The 20,022-nt window shown below is 59.5% G+C and overlaps 1 protein-coding gene across 1 annotated transcript in view; it reads left to right on the forward strand.

Moving 5' to 3' along the window:
* The first annotated feature begins 2,786 nt into the window (after positions 1-2,786).
* The window catches only part of LOC139999858 (uncharacterized), a 74,499-nt gene continuing 57,263 nt past the window's right edge, over positions 2,787-20,022 (forward strand). Inside the window, 9 exon segments of the mRNA XM_072029486.1 lie at positions 2,787-2,970; positions 7,631-7,720; positions 9,241-9,381; positions 10,965-11,153; positions 12,739-12,851; positions 12,946-13,021; positions 15,862-15,951; positions 17,151-17,246; positions 19,160-19,272. Of these exon segments, the coding sequence (XP_071885587.1) occupies positions 2,787-2,970; positions 7,631-7,720; positions 9,241-9,381; positions 10,965-11,153; positions 12,739-12,851; positions 12,946-13,021; positions 15,862-15,951; positions 17,151-17,246; positions 19,160-19,272 (1,092 nt within the window).

Here is a 20,022-nt window from a genome sequence, read left to right on the forward strand (position 1 = left end):
TCATGAGGTAAAAGGGTCCCAAAATGAGGTAAAGGGGTCCCGGTGTGAGGTGAGGGGTGTTTATGTGATGTAAAAGGGACCCGAAATGAGGTAAAAGTGCCCCGGTTTTGAGGTGAGGGGTCCTCAAAATAAATAAAAGGGCCCTGGTGTGAGGTGAGGGGTCCTTAAACGAAGTAAAAATGTCCCAAAATGAGGTAAAGGAGTTTTGGTGTGAGGTAAAAGGGTCCCAAAATGAGGTAAAAGGGCCCTGGTTTTGAGGTGAGGGGTCCCAAAATAAGGTAAAGGAGTCCCAGTGTGAGGTGAAGAGTCCTTAAATGAGGTGAAAGGGTCCCAAAATGTGGTAAAAGGGCCCCGGAATGAGGTAAAAGTGGCCCGGTTTGGGGTGAGGGGTCTTTAAATGAAGCAAAATGTCCCGAAATGAGGTGAGGGGTCCTTTCGTGAGGTAAAAGTGCCTCAGTTTGAGGTGAGGGGTCTTTAAATGAAGCAAAATGTCCCAAAATGAGGTAAAAGTGCCCTGTTTTGAGGTGAGGGGTCCCAAAATAAGGTAAAGGAGTCCCAAAATGAGGTGAGGGGTCCTTTTTGAGGTAAAAGGGTCCCAAAATGAGGTAAAGGGGTCCCGGTGTGAGGTGAGGGGTGTTTATGTGAGGTAAAAGGGACCCGAAATGAGGTAAAAGTGGCCCGGTTTGAGGTGAGGGGTCTTTAAATGAAGCAAAATGTCCCAAAATGAGGTGAGGGGTCCCAAAATAAGGTAAGGGAGTCCCAGTGTGAGGTGAAGAGTCCTTAAATGAGGTAAAAGGGTCCCAAAATGAAGTAAAAGTGGCCCAGCTTGGGGTGAGGGGTCTTTAAATGAAGTAAAATGTCCCGAAATGAGGTGAAGTGGCCCGGTTTGAGGTGAGGGGTCCCAAAATAAGGTAAAGGGGTCCTGGTTTGAGGTGAGGGGTCCTCAAATGAGGTAAAAAAGTCCCAAAATAAGGTAAAGGGTCCCAAAATGAGGTGAGGGGTCCTTTCGTGAGGTAAAGTGGTCCCAAAATGAGGTAAAAGGGCCCCGGTTTGAGGTGAGGGGTCCTCAAATGAGGTAAAAAAGTCCCAAAATGAGGTAAAGGGGTCCCGGTGTGAGGTGAGGGGGGGTTAAATGAGGTAAAAGGGTCCCGAAATGAGGTAAAAGGGGCCCAAAATGAGGTAAAGGGGTCCTTAAATGAGGTGAGGGGGTCCTAAAGAGAGTTAAAAGGGTCCCAAAATGAGGTGGGGGGTCCCAAAATGAGGTGAGAGGGCCCTAAAGTGAGGTAAAGGGGTCCTAAAACCAGGTGAGGGGGTCCCAAAATGCGGAAAAAGGGTCCCAAAATGTGGTAATGGGGTCCCCAAATGAGGGGAGGGGGTCCTGGGGTGGGTTTGGGGTAAAGGGGGCTCAAAGTGAGGTGATGGGGTCCCAAAATGAGGAAAAAGGGTCCCAAAATGGGGTGATGGGGTCCCAAAAAAAGGTAATGGGGTCCTGGTGGGGAATAAGGGGGTTGGGGGAGGTAAGGGGGCTGTTTTGGGGTAAAAGGGGCCCAATATGGGACAACAGGGTTTAGATATGAGGTAACAGGGCCGGTGTGAGGTAATGGGGGCCTGATAGGAGGTAATGGGGCCATTTTGGGGTAAAAAGGGCCCAAAATGGGACAATGGGGTCATGATACATGATAATGGGGTTCTGATAGGAGGTAACAGGGCCGTTTTGGGGTAAAAAGAGCCTAATATGGGATAAGGGGATCCTGATATGGGATAACAAGGTCCCAATATGAGGTAACGGGGCTGTTTTGGGGTAAAAAGGGCGCAGTATGGGACAACAGGGTTGTGATAAGGGGTAATGGGGTTCTGTTTTGAGGTAATGAGGCCGTTTTGGGGTAAAAAGAGCCTAATATGGGATAAGGGGATCCTGATATGGGATAATGGGGCCGGTGTGAGGTAACGGGGTCCTGATATGAGGTAATGGGGCTGTTTTGGGGTAAAAAGGGCCCAATATGGGACAATGGGGTTGTGATAAGTGATAATGGGGTTCTATTATGAGGTAACGGGGCCATTTTGGGGTAAAAAGTGCCAAATATGGGACAATGGGGTCGCAATAAGCGATAATACGGTCCTGATATGAGGTCATAGGGATGTTTTGGGGTAAAAAGGGCCCAATATGGGACAACGGGGTTGCGATAAGGGATAATGGGGTTCTGACATGAGGTAACGGGGCTGTTTTGGGGTAAAAAGGGCCCAATATGGGATAAGGGGATCCTGCTACGGGATAATGGGGCCGGTGTGAGGTAATGGGGTCCCGATATGAGGTAACAGGGCTGTTTTGGGGTAAAAAGTGCCAAATATGGGACAATGGGGTCGCAATAAGTGATAATAGGGTCCTGATATGAGGTCATAGGGACGTTTTGGGGTAAAAAGGGCCCAAAATGGGACAATGGGGTCGCAATAAGTGATAATGGGGTTCTGACATGAGGTAATGGGGCTGTTTTGGGGTAAAAAGTGCCCAATATGGGACACCGGGGTCCCTCTCCGAGCTAACCATAACCCCGCTCCGAGCTAACAAGCCCCCAAAACGCCACATTTTGGGGCCAAAACCCCCAATTTTTGCCTTTCCCCCCCCTCCAGGAGCGCCCCCCGCCGACACCGTGGAAGTGGAGTGTGAGGAGGACGAGGAGGGCCCAGCACACACAGGTGGGTGCCGAGCTCCCCGGGGGGGGCACCCAAAGGTGCTGGGCCCCCCCTAAAGGTGGGAGACGCCCCCTAAAATCGGGGGGCGACCCTAAATGTCCCCCAAAACCCCCCCAGGCGGCTCGGCGGAGCGCAGGCTGGGCCGCCAGGGCGCCCAGGAGCTGGACGGCTCCTCCCGGAGGGAGCAGGATGAGGCCCCCCCTTCCTCTCAGCAGCCCCTGGGGCCCGAGGGCCCCCCCCGGGCCCCCCCCCAGCACCCGCCGCTGCGCCCCGAGGTGAGTGAGGGACCCCCAAATCGGGAACGGGGGCCCCAAAACGCACCCGCGGGTGATTTGGGAGCACAAAATTCGCCAAAGTTCATTCAAACTGCTCGTAGCCCCCCCCCAGATCTCAGCCAGACCCCTCAAAGCCCCCCCAAATCTCGCCCAAAGCCCCCCAAAATGCTCCTAGCCCCCCCAAACTGCTCGTAGCCCCCCCAAATCTCAGCCAGACCCCACAGAGCCCCCCCAAATCGCACCCAGACCCCACAAAGCCCCCCAAATCGCTCCCAAACCCCTTGTGGACCCCCCCAAATCTCAGCCAAACTCTTTGTAGCCCCCCCAAGCCTCCCCCAAAATTCTTGTAGCCCCCCCAAATCTCACCCAGACCCCCAAAATCTCATCCACACCCCACAAAGGCCCCCCCAAACCTCGCCCAAAGCCACCCAAATTTCACCCAAACCCCACAAAGCCCCCCCAAATCTCACCCAGATCCCTTGTAGCCCCCCCAAACCTCACCCAAAGCCCCCCCAAAATGCTCCTGGCCCCCCCAAATCTCACCCAGACCCCACAAAGCCCCCCCAAACCTCACCCAAAGCCCCCCCAAACTGCTCGTAGCCCCCCCAAATCTCACGCAAACCCCACAAAGCCCCCCCAAATCTCACCCAGCCCCTCCAAATCTTACCCAGACCCCTTGTAGCCCCCCCAGATCTCACCCAAAATTCTTGTAGCACCCCCAAACCTCAACCAAAGCCCCCCCAAACTGCTCGTAGCACCCCCAAATCTCACCCAAAGCCCTCGTAGCCCCCCCCCAAACCTCACCCACACTCCCCAAAGCCCCCCCCAAACTGCTCATAGTCCCCCCAAATCTCACCCAAACCCCACGAAGCCCCCCCAAATCTCACCCATGACCCCTGTAGCCCCCCCAAATCTCACCCAGCCCCCCCAAATCCTGCTGAGACCCCTCAAAGCCCCCCCCAGATCTCACCCAAACCCCACAAAGGCCCCCCAGATCTCACCCATGACCCCTGTAGCCCCCCCAAACCTCGCCCAAAGCCCCCCACATCTCACCCAAAATTCTTGTAGCCCCCCCAAATCTCACCCAAACTCTTCATAGCCCCCCCAAACCTCACCCACACCCCTCGTAGCCCCCCCAAATCTCACCCTAAACCCTTGTAGCCCCCCCAAAATCTCACCCACACCCCTCGTAGCCCCCCCAGACTCGTGTGTGCCCCCCCCAAACTCATCTTTGTACCCTATAGATCCCCTAATACGCCTCTAAGCCCCCCCGAATCTCACCTCCAGCCCTCAAAGCCCCCCCAAACCCAACCCAGAACCCCCAAAGCCCCCCCAAATCTCCTCTCTGTGCCCTACAGACCCCTTAAGATTCGTTTCAACCCCCCCAGAGCCCCCCCAAATCTCATCTGCACCCCCCAGAAGCTCCCCAGGAGTCATCTGGGTCCCCCAAACCTCACCCAGAGCCCCCACAGCCCCCCCAAATCTCCCCCCAAGCCCCCCATAGGCCCCCAAATCCCATTTAATCCCCCCAAATTCAACGTAGTCCCCCCCATAGCCCCCCCAAATCCCCCCTAATCCCCCCATAGCCCCCCAAATCCCCCCTAATCCCCCTATAGCCCCCCCAAATCCCATCTGATCACCCTATAGCCCCCCAAAATCCCACCTGATCCCCCCCAAAATCCCACATGATCCCCCCAAATCCCCCCAAAATCCCACCTGATTCCCCCCAAACCCCAATAACTCCCCCCAAACTCCTCATATCCCCCCAAATCTCCCCCAAATACCACCTGACACCCCCCAAATCTCCCCAAAATCCCACCTGATCCCCCATAACCCCCCCAAACCCCCATAACCCCCCCCCATAACCCCTCCAAACCTCCCCCAGCCCCCCGTACCCCCCCCAAATCCCACCTAAACCCCCCATAGCCCCCCCAAATCCCACCTAAACTCCCTATAGGCCCCCCCAAATCCCATCTAATCGCCCTATAGCCCCCCAAATCGCCCCAAAATCCCACCTGATCCCCCCAAACCCCCCATAGCCCCCCCAAATCTCCCCCAAATCCCCCCCCATCACCCCCAAACCCCCATAACCCCCCCCGTAACACACCCCAAACCTCCCCCAGCCCCCCGTAACCCCCCCAAATCCCACCTAAACTCCCTATAGGCCCCCCCCAAATCCCACCTAAGCCCCCTATAGGCCCCCCCAAATCCCATTTAATCACCCTATAGCCCCCCAAATTGCCCCAAAATCCCACCTGATGCCCCCAAACCCCCCATAGCCCCCCCAAATCTCCCCCAAATCCCCCCCCATCACCCCCAAACCCCCATAACCCCCCCCGTAACACACCCCAAACCTCCCCCAGCCCCCCGTACCCCCCCCAAATCCCACCTAAACCCCCCAGATCCCCTCCCAACTCCCCCTAAACCTCCCCAAATCCCCTCGGGGAGCCCCCCCTGACCCCCCCCGCCGTGTCCCGCAGCTCCCCGCAGGCAGAATGACGGGCAGCAACCCGGTGTCCCCCGCCTCCTCGGGCTCCCCCGGCAGCGTCTCGCCCCCCGCCTCCTCCCCCGCCGCCCCCTCCCGGCCCGATGGCCCCCCCGGCCCCCCCGAGCCCCCCAGCCTCTGGGACAAGACCCACGCCGAGATCGCCGAGCAGGCCAAGCATGTGAGCGATGCCTTTTTGGGGTGGATTCTGGGGATTTTGGGGCCGATTCTGGGGTTTTGAGGCCGATTGTGGGGTTTTGGGGTCGGATCTGGGAGGTTTGGGGCCAATACTGGGGTTTTGGGGTCGATTCCGGGGGGTTTGGGGTTGATTCTGGGGGGTTTGGGGTCGGTTCTGGGATTTTGGGGTCGATCCAGGGGGGTTTGGGGTCGATTCTTGTGGTTTTGGGGTCGGATCTGGGAGGTTTGGGGCCGATACTGGGGTTTTGGGTATGATTCTGGGGGTTTGGGGGCAATTCCGGGGGGTTTGGGGTTGATTCTGGGGGATTTGGGGTCGGTTCTGGGATTTTGGGGTCAGTTCCGGGGGGTTTGGGGCCGGTTCCGGGGATCTGGGAGCCGATTCTGGGGTTTTGAGGCCGATTCCGGGGTTTTTGGGGTCAGTTCCGGGGGGTTTGGGGTCAATACCAGAGGTTTTGGGGTGGATTCTGGGGGTTTTGGGGTGGGCTTTGGGGGCACTTAGGGGGGTTTGGAAGGATTTAGGGTGGTTTTGGGTGCATACAGAGTGATTTTTTTGAGGATTTGGGGTGGCTTTGGAAGTATGTAGGGGTATTTTTGAGGGATTTAGGGCAGTTTGGGGGGCATATAGAGTGGGTTTTTGGAGGTTTTGGGGTGGCTTTGGGAGGCTTTGGGGTGGCTTGGGGATATTTAGGGGATTTCTTGAGGGATTTAGGGGTGGTTTTGGGGTACTTTAGGGTGGTTTTGGGTGCATACAGAGTGGGTTTTGGGAGGTTTTAAGGTGGCTTTGGAGCATTTAGAGTGCCGCGGGGTGGCTTTGACGGATTTGGAGTGGCTTGAGGGGGATTTAGGGGGATTTTTGAGGGAGTTAGGGTGGCTTTGGGGCGCTTTAGGATAGTTTTGGAGGCATTTAGAGTCATTTTTTGAGAATTTGGGGTGGCTTTGGGGCGCTTTAGGATAGTTTTGGAGGCATTTAGAGTCATTTTTTGAGAATTTGGGGTGGCTTTGGGGTGCTTTAGGATAGTTTTGGAGGCATTTAGAGTCATTTTTTGAGAATTTGGGGTGGCTTTGGGGTACTTAGGGGGATTTTTGAGGGATTTAGGGCGGTTTTGGGTGCATACAGAGTGGCTTGGGAAGGGTTTGGGGTGGCTTTGGGAGGATTTGGGGTATTTAGGGAAATTTTTGAGGGAGCTAGGGTGGCTTTGGGGTGCTTTATGGTGGTTTTGGGCACATACAGAGTGATATTTTGAGGATTTGGGGTGGCTTTGGGGTATTAGGGGGATTTTTGAGGGATTTAGGGTAGTTTTGGGGGCATATAGAGTGGGCTTGGGGAGGATTTGGGGTGGCTTGGGGAGGATTTGGGAGGATTTGGCGGGGTTTGGGGAGGAATTGGGAGGATTTGGCGGGGTTTGGGGAGGATGTTGGGGTTTTGGGAGTATGTAGGGGTATTTTTGAGGGATTTAGGGTAGTTTTGGGTGCATACAGGGTGGCTTTGGGAGGCTTTGGGGTGGCTTTGGAGGAATTGGGAGGGTTTGGGGTGGTTTGGGGAGGATTTGGGTTGGATTGGGGGGGATTTGGGGTGGTTTGGGGAGGAATTGGGGTGGCTTTGGGGTACTTAGGGGCATTTTTGAGGGATTTATGATGGTTTTAGGGTGCTTTTGGGTGCGCACAGAGCGATTTTTTTGAGCTTTGAAGCTCCTTGGGAACCCTTTGGCCTCCTCGGGGTGCTTTTGGACTCCCTTTTGGGGTTCTTTTGGGCTCCTTGGGGTACTTTTGGGCTGTTTTGGGGTACTTTCGGGCTGTTTTGGGGTTCTTTTGGGCTCCTTGGGGTACTTTCGGGCTATTTTGGGGTTCTTTTGGTGCTCGGGGCCGTGACTTTGTGCCCGCGCAGGAGGCGGAGGTGGAGCACCGCGTGGCCGAGATGAAGCGCGAGGGCTTCTGGTCGCTGCGGCGCCTGCCCAAGGTGCCCGAGCCCGCGCGCCCTAAGGTGCACTGGGACTACCTGTGCGAGGAGATGCAGTGGCTGGCAGCAGATTTCGCCCAGGAACGCCGCTGGAAGCGCGGCGTGGCCCGAAAGGTGGGTCCCAACCCTATAATTTGGGGGTTTGGGGGTGGGGTTGGGGTTGGGGTGGTTCTAGGAGGGGTTGGGGGGAAGTTAGGAGGGGTTTGGGGGTTGATAATTCGCTATAATGGCCACTGGAGAAGGTCTGGGGGCATCTAAGAGGGGTTTTGGGAACATTTGGGGTTGGGTTTGGCCCTATAAGGGTTGGTGGAGAAGGTCTGGGGGCATCTAATTGGGGTTTTGGGGTCATTTGGGGTAGTCTCAACCCTATAAGGGTTGGTGGAGGAGTTCAGAGGGCATCATGGAGGGGTTTTGGGGTTGATAATTCCCTATAATGGCCACTGGGGAAGGTCTGGGGGCATCTAGGAGGGGTTTTGGGGTCATTTGGGGTTGGTTCAATCCTATAATGGCCACTGGAGGAGCTCTGGGGGCATCTAGGAGGGGTTTTAGGGCCATTTGGGGTTGGGTCAGCCCTATAAGGGTTGGTGGAGAAGCTCTGGGGGCATCTAGGAGGGCTTTTGGGGTTGGTTATTCCCTATAATGGCCACTGGAAGAGGTCTGGGGGCGTCTAGGAGGGGTTTTGGGGGACATTTGGGGTTGGGTTGGCCCTATAAGGGTTGGTGGAGAAGCTGCTGGCATCTAAGAGGGGTTTTGGGGGTCATTTGGGGTAATCTCAACCCTATAAGGGTTGGTGGAGGAGTTCTGAGGGCATCTAGGAGGGGTTTTGGGGTTGATAATTCCCTATAATGGCACTGGAGAAGGTCTGGGGGCATCTAGGAGGGGTTTTGGGAACATTTGGGGTTGGTTCAATCCTATAATGGCCACTGGAGAAGCTCTGGGGGCATCTAGGAGGGGTTTTAGGGCCATTTGGGGTTGGGATGGCCCTATAAGGGTTGGTGGAGAAGCTCTTTTGGCATCTAGGAGGGTTTTTGGGGTTGATAATTCCCTATAATGGCCACTGGAGAAGGTCTGGGGGCATCTAAGGAGGGGTTTTGGGAACATTTGGGGTTGGTTCAATCCTATAATGGCCACTGGAGAGCCTCTGGGGGCACCTAAGAGGGGTTTTAGGGCCATTTGGGGTTGGGTTTGGCCCTATAAGGGTTGGGGGGGAAGCTGGGGGGGGGTTGGGGTGGATTGTTCCTTGTAATGGCCATCTAGGAGGGGTTTTGGGGTCATTTGGGGTTGGGTCGGCCCTATAAGGGTTGGTGGAGGAGTTCTGGGGGTATCTGGGACGGGTTTTGGGGTCATTTGGGGTAGTCTCAACCCTATAAGGGTTGGTGGAGGAGCTTTGGGGCATCTAGGAGGGGTTTTGGGGTTGATTAACCCTATAACGACCACTGGAGACCCTCTCAGAGGGGTTTTTGGGGACATTTGGGGTCACTTCATCCCTACAACTTGCCAGAGAGCTCTGGTGCCACCCAGGAGCCCTTTGGTGCCCCACCCTTGGGCGCCCCGAAGTTTGGGGCTCCCGGGGTGTCTTTGGGTGTCCGGGGGGTGTCCTTTTGGGGTCCCCCCACCCATGGGTGCCCCCCCAGGTGGTGCGGATGGTGATGAGGCACCACGAGGAGCAGCGGCAGAAGGAGGAGCGGGCCAAGAGGGAGGAGCAGGCCAAGCTGCGCCGCGTGGCCGCCGCCATCGCCAAGGAGGTCAAGCAGTTCTGGAGCAACGTGGAGAAGGTGCGTGGCCACCAACTGCCTCTGCGTGGCTACCAAATGGCTACCAGGTGGCTACCAACTTTTGGGGGACCTCCTGGGTGTTCTTCTACCCCTGGGGGCCACCCACAGCCAGGGCGCCCACCGGGGCTCGGCGGCACCTCCCCAAAAACCCTCGGGCTACCAACGTCCTCGAGGTGGCCACCAAGGTCTGGGCACCCAGGGGTGCTTGGCGTCGTGTCCCCAAGCCCGTTTTGGGTCAGGGTGGCCACCACCCACCCCTTGGAGCACCCTTTGGGCTACCAAACCATCTCGGTGGCCACCACCTGCTTCTGGTAGCCCCGCACCGAACTGGCCTGGCCACCAAACGGTGGTGGGTGGCCACGGTGGCCCTGGGGTGCTCCTGGTGGCCCTTGGTGGCCATTGGGATGCCGTTGGGTGCCCCCAGTGGCCATTGGGTGCCCATGGTGGCCGTCGGGTGGCCCTTGGGTGCCCATTGGGTGCCCTTGGTGGCTCTTGGGTTGCCGTTGGGTGCTCTGGGTGGCCACTGGGTGCCCGTTGGGTGCCCACGGTGGCCGTTGGGGTGATGTTGGGTGCTCCTGGTGGCCATTGGGTGCCCACTATGGCTGTTGGGTGCCCCTTGGGTGCCCACGATGGCCCTTGGGTGCCTTTGGTGGCCCTTGGGTGCCCATTGAGTTGCCGTTGGGTGCCCTGGGTGGCCCTTGGGTTGCCTTTGGGTGCCCGCGATGGCCGTTGGGTGCTCCTGGTGGCCCTTGAGTGCCTGTTGGGTGCCCCCAGTGGCTGTTGGGTGCCCTTGGGTTGCCGTTGGGTGCTCCTGGTGGCCCTTGGGTCGATGTTGGGTGCCCTTAGTGGCCATTGGGTGCCTGTTGGCCCTTGGGTGCTCATTGGGTGGCCCTTGGGTGCCCACTGAGTTGCCATTGGGTGCCCTTGGTGGCCCTTGGGTGCCGTTGGTGGCCCTTCGGTCGATGTTGGGTGCCCATGGTGGCCCTCGGGTGCCTCTTGGGTGCCCATGGTGGCCCTCGGGTGCCTCTTGGGTGCCTTTGGTGGCCCTTGGGTGCCTCTTGGGTGCCCTTGGTGGCCCTTGGGTACCTCTTGGGTGCCTTTGGTGGCCATTGGGTGTCCTCGGGTTGCCGTTGGGTGCCCTTGTTGCCCGCTGGGTGCTTCTTGGGTGCCCTGGGTGGCCCTTGGGTGCCGTTGGGTGCCCTTGGTGGCCCTCGGGTTGCTGTTGGGTGCCCTTGGTGGCCCTTTGGGTGCCCATTGGGCGCTTCTTGGGTGCCCTTGGTGGCCCTTGGGTGCTCCTGGTGGCCCTCGGGTGCTCCTGGTGGCCCTCGGGTGTCTCTTGGGTGCTGTTGGTGGCCCTTGGGTGCCTCTTGGGTGGCTGTTGGGTGCCCTTGGTGGCCTTTGGGTCGATGTTGGGTGCTCCTGGTGCCCACTGGGTGCCTGTTGGGTGCCCTTGGTGGCCCTTGGGTGCCCACTGGGTGCCCTTGGTGGCCCCTGGTGGCCCTTGGGTCCCCGCTGTGTTGCCCTCTGGGCTCCCTCGTGGGCCGGGCAGCCGGGGGCGCTGACAGCAGCACCCTTGGGTGCAGGTGGTGCAGTTCAAGCAGCAGTCGCGGCTGGAGGAGAAGCGCAAGAAGGCGCTGGACCTGCAGCTGGACTTCATCGTGGGGCAGACCGAGAAGTACTCCGACCTGCTCAGCCGCAGCCTCAACGCCCCCCGAGCACCCACGGGTGCCCCCGCCACCGCCCCGCCCCCGCCGCCCGCCAGGAGGACGAGGGTGGGTGCTGGGAAGGGGGTAGGGGGCACCCTGGGGTGGTGGGAGGGGGGATATGGGGGGGTACGGGGCACCTTTGGGTGCTGGGGGGAGGATATGGGGGGGGTGAGGGGCACCTAAGGGTGCTGGGGGGGGAGAAATTGGGAAAAGGGGCACCCAAGGGTGCTGAGGATGGGAATATGGGGGGGTGAGGGGCACCCTGGGGTGCTGGGAGGGGGAGGAATGGGGAAATTGGGACGAGGGGCACCCTGGGGTGGTGGGGGTGGGGATATGGGGGGGTGGGGGGCACCTAAGGGTGCTGGGGGGGGAAGAAATTGGGAAAAGGGGCACCCAAGGGTCCTGAGGATGGGAATATAGGGGAGTGGGGGGCACCCAAGGGTGCTGGAAGTGGGGATATGGGGGGGGTGAGGGGCACCCAAGGGTGCTGGGGAGGAGAAATGGGGGGTGAGGAGCACCCTGGGGTGCTGGGGGTGGGGATATGGGGGGTGGGGGGCACCCTGGGGTGCTGGGAGGAGGAGGAATAGGGAAAAATTGGGACGAGGGGCACCCTAGGGTGGTGGGGGTGGGGATATGGGGGGGTGGGGGGCACCTAAGGGTGCTCAAGGGGGAGAAATGGGGGGTGAGGGGCACCCAAGGGTGCTGAGGATAGGGAGAAATGGGGACAAATTGGGACAAGGGGCACCCAAGGGTGCTCGGATGGAGAGAAATTGGGAAAAGGGGCACCCAGGGGTGTAGAGAATGGGGACAAATGGAGGCAAATTGGGACAAGGAGCACCCAAGGGTGCTGAGAATGGGGAATATGGAGGAGAAATGGGGACGAGGGGCACCCATGGGTGCTGGGGATGGGGAAAAATGGGTACAAGGGGCACCCAAGGGTGCTGAGAATGGGGATATGAGGCAGGAATGGGGGTGAGGGGCACCGAAGGGTGCTGGGGATGGGGATATGGGGGAGGAACAGGGACGTGGGGCACCCATGGGTGCTAACAATGGGGACTAAGGGGGACAAGGGAGGGAAAGGAGCACCCAAGGGTGCTGGGGTGGGGAGAAATGGGGGCAAATTGGGACAAGGGGCACCCAAGGGTGCTGAGAATGGGGAATATGGAGGAGAAACGGGGACGAGGGGCACCCATGGGTGCTGGGGATGGGGACAAATTGGGACCAGGGGCACCCAAGGGTGCTGGGAATGGGGATATGGGGGAGAAATGGGGACGAGGGGCACCCATGGGTGCTGGGGATGGGGAAAAATGGGGATGAGGAGCACCCAAGGGTGCTGAGGGCGGGGATACAGAGGAGAAATGGGGATGAGGAGCACCCAAGGGTGCTGGGGACGCGGACAGACAGATGGGGGGGCACCCAAGGGTGCTGGGGACAGGGACAGACACACTGGGGGGCACCCAAGGGTGCTGGGACAGCACCCGAGGACACCCCAACCACCACCCCAACCCCCATCCTGCCGCCCGGGGGTGGCTCCCGGGCACCCCCCGTGGGTCCCAGCTCCCCCCCAAGGGTCCCGGGTGCCACCCAAGGGTGCCGGGTGCCACCCAAGGGTGCCGGGTGCCACCCATGGGTGCTGCCCCCCCCCCTCCAGACGGGGACTCGGAGCCGCAGGAGCCGTCGGACGACGAGGCCACCCTGGCGCGGCGCCGCGAGCTGGAGCTGCTCAAGCGCCAGGGGGAGCTGCTGCGCTCCCTGCCCCCAAAGGTGACCCCAAAATGTCCCCAAAATCCCCAAAATGTCCCCAAAATGTCCCCAAGCCCCCCCCCGTCACCTCCTGTCCCCCCCCCCCCCCCTCCAGGCGCTGCTGCGCAGGGACAAGCGGCCCTGGGAGCCCCGCGAGGACGACGAGGAGTTCGCCGCTGAGGATGAGGAGGGTGAGGGGGCGTTTTTGGGGTCGGGGGGGCGTTTTTGGGGGCTGGGGGCTCGATTTTGGGGCCCGGGGGCTGGTTTTTGGGATCTTGGGCCTCGTTTTTGGGGTCCAGGGGCTGGTTTTTGGGGGCTGGGGGCTGGTTTTTGGGGTCTGGGATCTACTTTTTGGGGTCTGACTTGTTATGAGGGGTCCGGGGGCTGGTTTTTGGGGTCCGGGGGCTCTTTTTTGGGGTCTGGGGGCTCTCTTTTTGGGGTCCGGGGGCTGGTTTTTGGGGGCTGAGGCCTCGTTTTTGGGGGCTGAGACCTACTTTTTGGGGTCTGATATTATGAGGGGTCCAGGGGCTGGTTTTTGGGGTCCAGGGGCTGGTTTTTGGGATCCAGGGGCTGGTTTTTGGGGTCTGGGGGCTGGTTTTTGGGGTCCGTGACCTGTTTTTTGGGGTCTGGGATCTACTTTTTGGGGTCTGACTTGTTATGAGGGGTCCAGGGCCTCGTTTTTGGGGTCCGGGGGCTCTTTTTTGGGGTCTGGGGGCTCTCTTTTTGGGGTCCGGGGGCTGGTTTTTGGGGTCCGGGGGCTGGTTTTTGGGGTCCAAGGGCTGGTTTTTGGGGGCTGGGGGCTCTCTTTTGGGGTCTTGGGCCTCGTTTTTGGGGGCTGGGGGCTGGTTTTTGGGGTCCGGGGCCTCGTTTTTGGGGGCTGGGATCTACTTTTTGGGGTCTGACTTGTTATGAGGGGTCCGGGGGCTGGTTTTTGGGGTCCGGGGGCTCTTTTTTGGGGTCTGGGGGCTCTCTTTTTGGGGTCTTGGGCCTCGTTTTTGGGGTCCGGGGGCTGGTTTTTGGGGGCTGGGGGCTCGATTTTGGGGTCCAAGGGCTGGTTTTTGGGGTCCGGGGCCTCGTTTTTGGGGTCCGGGGCCTCGTTTTTGGGGGCTGGGATCTACTTTTTGGGGTCTGACATATTATGAGGGGCTGGGGGCTGGTTTTTGGGGTCTGGGGGCTGGTTTTTGGGTCCAGCGGGGGGTTTGGGGTCTGGGGGCTTGATTTTTGGATCCAGGGACTGGTTTTGGGGTCTGGGACCTCATTTTGGGATCTAGGGCCTCTTTTTTGGGGTCTGACATCTATTATGAGGATGCTGGGGTTGATTTGGGGGGTCTGGGGCCTCGTTTTTGGGGTCCATGACCTGGGTTTTGGGGTCTGGGGGTTCTTTTTGGGGTCTGACATCTGTTATGAGGGGGCTGGGGGTTGATATGGGGGGTCTTGAACCTACTTTTTGGGGTCTGGGACCAGGTTTTTGGGGTCTGGGGGCTGGTTTTTGGGGTCCAAGGGCTGGTTTTTGGGGTCCAGGGGCTCTCTTTGGGGTCTGAGGCCTCTCTTTTGGGGTCTGGGGGCTCTTTTGGGGTCTGACATCTGTTATGAGAGGGCTGTGGGTTCATTTGGGGGGTCTAGGATCTACTTTTTGGGGTCTGGGGCCTCATTTTTGGGGTCCATGACCTGGTTTTTGGGGTCTGGGGCTCTCTTTTGGGGTTTTTGGCCTTTTTTGGGGGGTCTTACATCTATTCTGAGGAGGCTAGGGTATGATTTGGGGGGTCTGGGGGCTACTTTTTGGGGTCTGGGGCCTCGTTTTTGGGGTCCATGACCTGGTTTTTGGGGTCTGGGGCTTCTCTTTTGGGGTCTAGGACCTACTTTTTGGGGTCTGACATATTATGAGGGGTCGGGGCCAGGTTTTTGGGGTCAGGGACCAGGTTTTTGGGGTCTGACATCTTGTTTGGGGGGGTTGGGACCTGGTTTGGGGTCTGGCGCCTGATTTGGGGGTCGGGAGCTTGTTTTTTGGGACAGAAACGTATTTTTGGGGTCAGAAACTTGTTTTTTGGGACGGAAACTCGTCTTTTTGGGCTCGGGAACTCGTCTTTTTGGGCTCAGGGACTCATTTTTTGGGATCAAGAGCTCATTTTTGGGCTCATGAACTCGTTTTTTTGGGCTCACGAACTCGTTTTTTGGGGTCAGGGTCTCGCTTTTTGGGCTCAGGAGCTCGTTTTTTGGGCTCAGGGTCTCGTTTTTGGGCTCAGGAACTTGTTTTTGGGCTCAGGATCTCGCTTTTTGGGCTCATGGTCTCGTTTTTGGGGACAGAAACTCGTTTTTTGGGGTGAGGAACTCGTTTTTTGGGCTCAGGGTCTCGTTTTTTGGGCTCAGGGTCTCGTTTTTTGGGGTCAGGGTCTCATTTTTGGGCTCAGGAGCTCGTTTTTTGGGCTCAGGAGCTCGTTTTTTGGGCTCAGGGTCTCGTTTTTTTGGGTTAGGGTCTCGTTTTTTGGGCTCAGGAACTCGGTTTTTGGGCTCAGGATCTCGCTTTTTGGGCTCATGGTCTCGTTTCTGGGGACAAACTCATTTTTTGGGGTCAGGGTCTCGTTTTTTTGGGTCAGGACCTTATTTTTGGGCTCAGGAACTCAGTTTTTTGGCTCAGAGCTCGTTTTTAGGGTCAGGGTCTCGTTTTTTTGGGTCAGGACCTTATTTTTGGGGTCAGGGTCTCATTTTTGGGCTCAGGAACTCATTTTTGGCTCATGGACTCGTTTTTGGGGTCAGGAGCTCATTTTTGGGCTCAGGAACTCGTTTTTTGGGGATGGAAACTTGTTTTTTGGGGATGGAAGCTCGTTTTTGGGCTCATGGTCTCGTTTTTGGGGTCAGGGACTTGTTTTTTGGGCTCAGGGTCTCATTTTTGGTGTCAGGAACTCATTTTTTGGGCTCAGGAGCTCATTTTTCGATGTCACCGAGCCATTTTTTGCAATCCGTTCCCTTCTTTTGCCTCGGCCTCTTCTCTTTTGGGCTCAGAACCCCACTTTTTGGGTTTTCCCCCCCCCAGGCGAGGACGAGGAGGAGACGATCGCGGCGCAGGAGCGGCTGGAGGGCGACGTGGACCACCAGCAGGAGCTGGACGACCTGGCCCGCGAGGGTAGGAGCCCCCCGGGACCCCCCCCAGCACCCTTGGGTGCCCCCCAGGACCCCCCCAGCACCCTTGGGTGCCCCCGCACCTTCACAGACCCCCGCCCGCCCCCCCCCGGGCCCGGGTTTGGTAGCCGGTGCGCACAGCGAGCGCCTGCGGCCCCCCCAGCACGGCCATGGATCCCTGCCGTGGGAGTGGCCAGCGGGGCGTGGGGACATGGGGACATGGGGGGGGGACAGGAGGGGCCTGGGGACACGTGGGGGGGGATGGGGACATGTGGGGGGGATGGGGACATGTGGGGGGGATGGGGACATGTGGGGGGGATGGGGACACACGTGGGGACATGAAAAGGGACATGGGGACACGTGTGGGGGACAGGGGGACATGTGGGGGGGACAGGAGGGACATGGGGACGTGTGGGGACATGAGAAGGGACAGGGGACATGTGGGGGGGATAGAAGGGACATGGGGACATGTAGGGGGGATGGGGACATGAGAGGGGACATGGGGACACGGGGGGACAGGGGCATGGGGACACACGTGGGGACATGAGAAGGGACACGGGGACACGGGGGGGACAGGAGGGACGTGGGGGGGGACAGAAGGGACATGGGGACACCTGTGGGGACAGGTAAAGGGACACGGGGACATGTGGGGGGCACAGAAGGGACATGGGGACATGAGACACAAGGACGTGGGGACACGTGGGGGGACAGAAAAGGACATGGGGACATGAGAAGGGACATGGGGACACATGGGGGGGACAGGGGGACATGTGGGGGGGGACAGGAGGGGTGTGGGGACGTGTGGGGACATGAAAAGGGACATGGGGACATGTGGGGGGGGACAGGAGGGACATGGGGACATGAGACACAAGGACATGGGGACACGTGGGGGGACAGAAAAGGACGTGGGGACACGTGGGGTTCATGGGGACATGGGTGGGGACATGGGACACAAGGACCTGGGGACACACATGGGGACATGAGAAAGGCCTTGGGGGGGGGACAGGAGGACACGTGGGGGACACGGGGACACGGCTAGGGACACGAGGGGGGACACGGGGGGGACAGAAAGGACACGGGGACACAGGACAGGGGACATGAGAAGGGACAGGGGGACGTGGGGGGGACATGGGGACACGGAGGGGACACGAGAAGGACCTGTGGGGACACGGAGGGGACCCGGTGCCACGCGTGTCCCCGCAGGCGCGCTGCCGATGGAGGAGCTGCTGCAGCAGTACGCCGGCGCCTTCGCCGACTCCGACTGCGACTCCCCGCGGGGCGCCAGCAGCACCCGCTCGGGTAGGGGCACCCCGGGGTGCTGGGGGGGGCTCGGGGTGCTGGGGGGGTGCCTTGGGTGCTCTAGGGCACCCCTGGGTGCTGGGGGGGGCTCGGGGTGCTGGGGGGGTGCTGGAGGGCCACCATTAGGTGCTATAGGGACACCCCTGGGTGCTGGAGGGCCACCCTTGGGTGCTATAGGGCCACCCTTGGGTGCTGTAGGGCCACCCTTGGGTGCCATAGGGTGTTCTCTGGACATATATGGACACCATAGGGCCACCCTTGGGTGCTGGAGGACCACCATTAGTTGCTATAGGGCCACCCTTGGGTGCTGGGGGGGCTCAGGGTGCTGGGGGTGCGCCTTGGGTGCCGTAGGGCCACCCTTGGGTGCTATAGGGCCACCCCTGGGTGCCGTAGGGTCTGCTCTGGTCCTATATGGCCACCATAGGGCTACCCTTGGGTGCTGTAGGGCACCTTGGGTGCTATAGGGCCACCTTTGGGTGCCGTAGAGTCTTTTCTGGTCCTCAGAGGCCGCCATAGGGCCACCCTTGGGTGCCATAGGGTCTTCTCTGGTCCTATATGGGCACCATAGGGGCACCCTTGGGTGCCATAGGGTCTTTTTGGTGCCGTATGGCCACTGTAGGGCCACCATTAGGTGCTATAGGGCCACCCTTGGGTGCCATGGGGTCTGCTCTGGTCCCATAGGGCCACCCTTGGGTGCTCTAGGGTCTTTTCTGGTCCTCAGTGGCCACCATAGGACCACCCTTGGGTGCTATGGGGTCTTCCCTGGTGTCATACGGGCACCATAGGGTCACCTTAGGCACTGTAGGGTCTTTTTGGTGCCCTATGGCCACCATAGGGCCACCCTTGGGTGCTCTAGGGCCTGCTCTGGTCCCATAGGGCCACCCTTGGGTGCCATCAGGTGTTCTTCAGACATATATGGACACCATAGGGCCACCATTAGGTGTCTAGAGGGCCACCCTTGGGTGCCATAGGGTGTTCTCTGGTGCTGTATGGCCACCATAGGGCCACCCTTGGGTGCCGTAGGGTCCTGTTTGGTACTATATGGGCGTCGTGGGGCCATCCTTGGGTGCTCTAGGGTCTTACCTCATGCTACGTGTATCTTGTAGGGTCCACCTTGGGTGCAGTAGGGTCTTCCCTGGTGCCCTATGGCCACCATAGGGCCACCTTTGGGTGCCATAGGGTCTGCTCTGGTCCTATATGGGCACCACAGGGCCACCCTGGGTGCTGGAGGGCCACCCTTGGGTGCTGTAGGGTCTCTTCTGGTCCTTTATGGCCACCACAGGGCCACCCTTGGGTGCTATGGGGGTTCTTTTTGGTGCTGTATGGACACCATGGGGTCACCCCTAAGTGCTGTAGGGTCCTGTTTGGTCCCATATGGGCGTCGTGGGCCACCCTTGGGTGCTATAGGGCCAACCCTGGGTGCTGTAGGGTCTTTTCTGGTGCTGTATGGACCCCATAGGGCCACCCTTGGGTGCCATAGGGTGTTATTGGTCCTATATGGCCACTATAGGGCCACCCTTGGGTGCCGTAGGGTCTTTTCTGGTCCTGTATGGCCACCACAGGGCCACCCTTGGGTGCCATAGGGTCTTTTCTGGTCCCATATGGCCACCACAGGGCCACCCTTGGGTGCCGTAGGGTCTTTTCGTCCCATATGGCCACCACAGGGCCACCCTTGGGTGCCATAGGGTCTTTTTTGGTGCCCTATGGCCACCATAGGGCCACCCTTGGGTGCCATAGGGTCTGCTCTGGTCCCATAGGGCCACCCTTGGGTGCTATGGGGTGGTCCTAGGGTCCCAGATTGCCCCCTATAGGGTGCGTAGGATCCCCTATGAGTGTTGTAGGGCCCCCATAGGTGCCGTAGGGCCCCCCTGAGGCGCTGCAGGCACCCATGGGTGCCCCCCCACCCCACGCAGATTCCCCGGCGGCCGACAGCGACGAGGAAGAGGAGGAGGAGGAGGAAGAAGAAGACGAGGAGGAGGAGGACGAGGAGGAAGACGAGGAGGAGGAGGAAGAGGAGGAGGAAGAGGAAGAAGGCAGGAGGCTGAAGCCCCCAGCCCCCGCCCCCGAAGCCTCCTCCCCGGCCGCGGGCGCCCAGGAGCACCCAGGGGGGCCCCCACCCACCGCCCCCCGGCGCCCCCCGCCCCCAAAAAAGAAATCACCGACAAGTCGCTGCCGCCGCCGAGAGCCTCCAGCCCAAGGGCTGCACCTTGGCCACCACCCAGGTGCGCCCCCCAAACACCCCCAGCACCCATGGGTGCAGCCGGGCCCCGATTTCGGGGCGTTTTGACCCGTTTTTGGGACAGGTGAAGACGCCCATCCCGCACCTGCTGCGGGGGAACTACGGCGTGCCCAGCACATCGGGCTGGACTGGCTGGTCACCATGTACGAGAGAAGCTAACGGCATCCTGGCCGACGAGATGGGGCTGGGCAAGACCATCCAGACCGTCTCCCTGCTCGCCCACCTGGCCTGCGAGAGGGTGAGGGGCACCCAAGGGTGCAGGGGGGGCGCCTCCCACCGGGGCTGGTTCCGAGGTTGATGTTTTGGGGGAGTTTGGGGGATTTGGCGTGGTTGCGTTGAGGTAGGTCAAGGTTGGGTTGGGCTTTGGTGGGGCTTTGGGGTCTATCTAGGTAGGGCTTCGAGCACCCTTGGGTGCTCTGGGGTCTTTGTAGGATCTTCAGGGTCTATGTAGGTACTCGTTGAGCACCCTTGGGTGCTTTGGGGTCTTCATAGGGTCTTTGGGATCTATCTAGGTACACTTTGAGCACCTTTGGGTGC

This window comes from Anas platyrhynchos, chromosome 30 (assembly GCF_047663525.1).
Source record: "Anas platyrhynchos isolate ZD024472 breed Pekin duck chromosome 30, IASCAAS_PekinDuck_T2T, whole genome shotgun sequence".
Taxonomy (NCBI): Eukaryota; Metazoa; Chordata; class Aves; order Anseriformes; family Anatidae; genus Anas; species Anas platyrhynchos.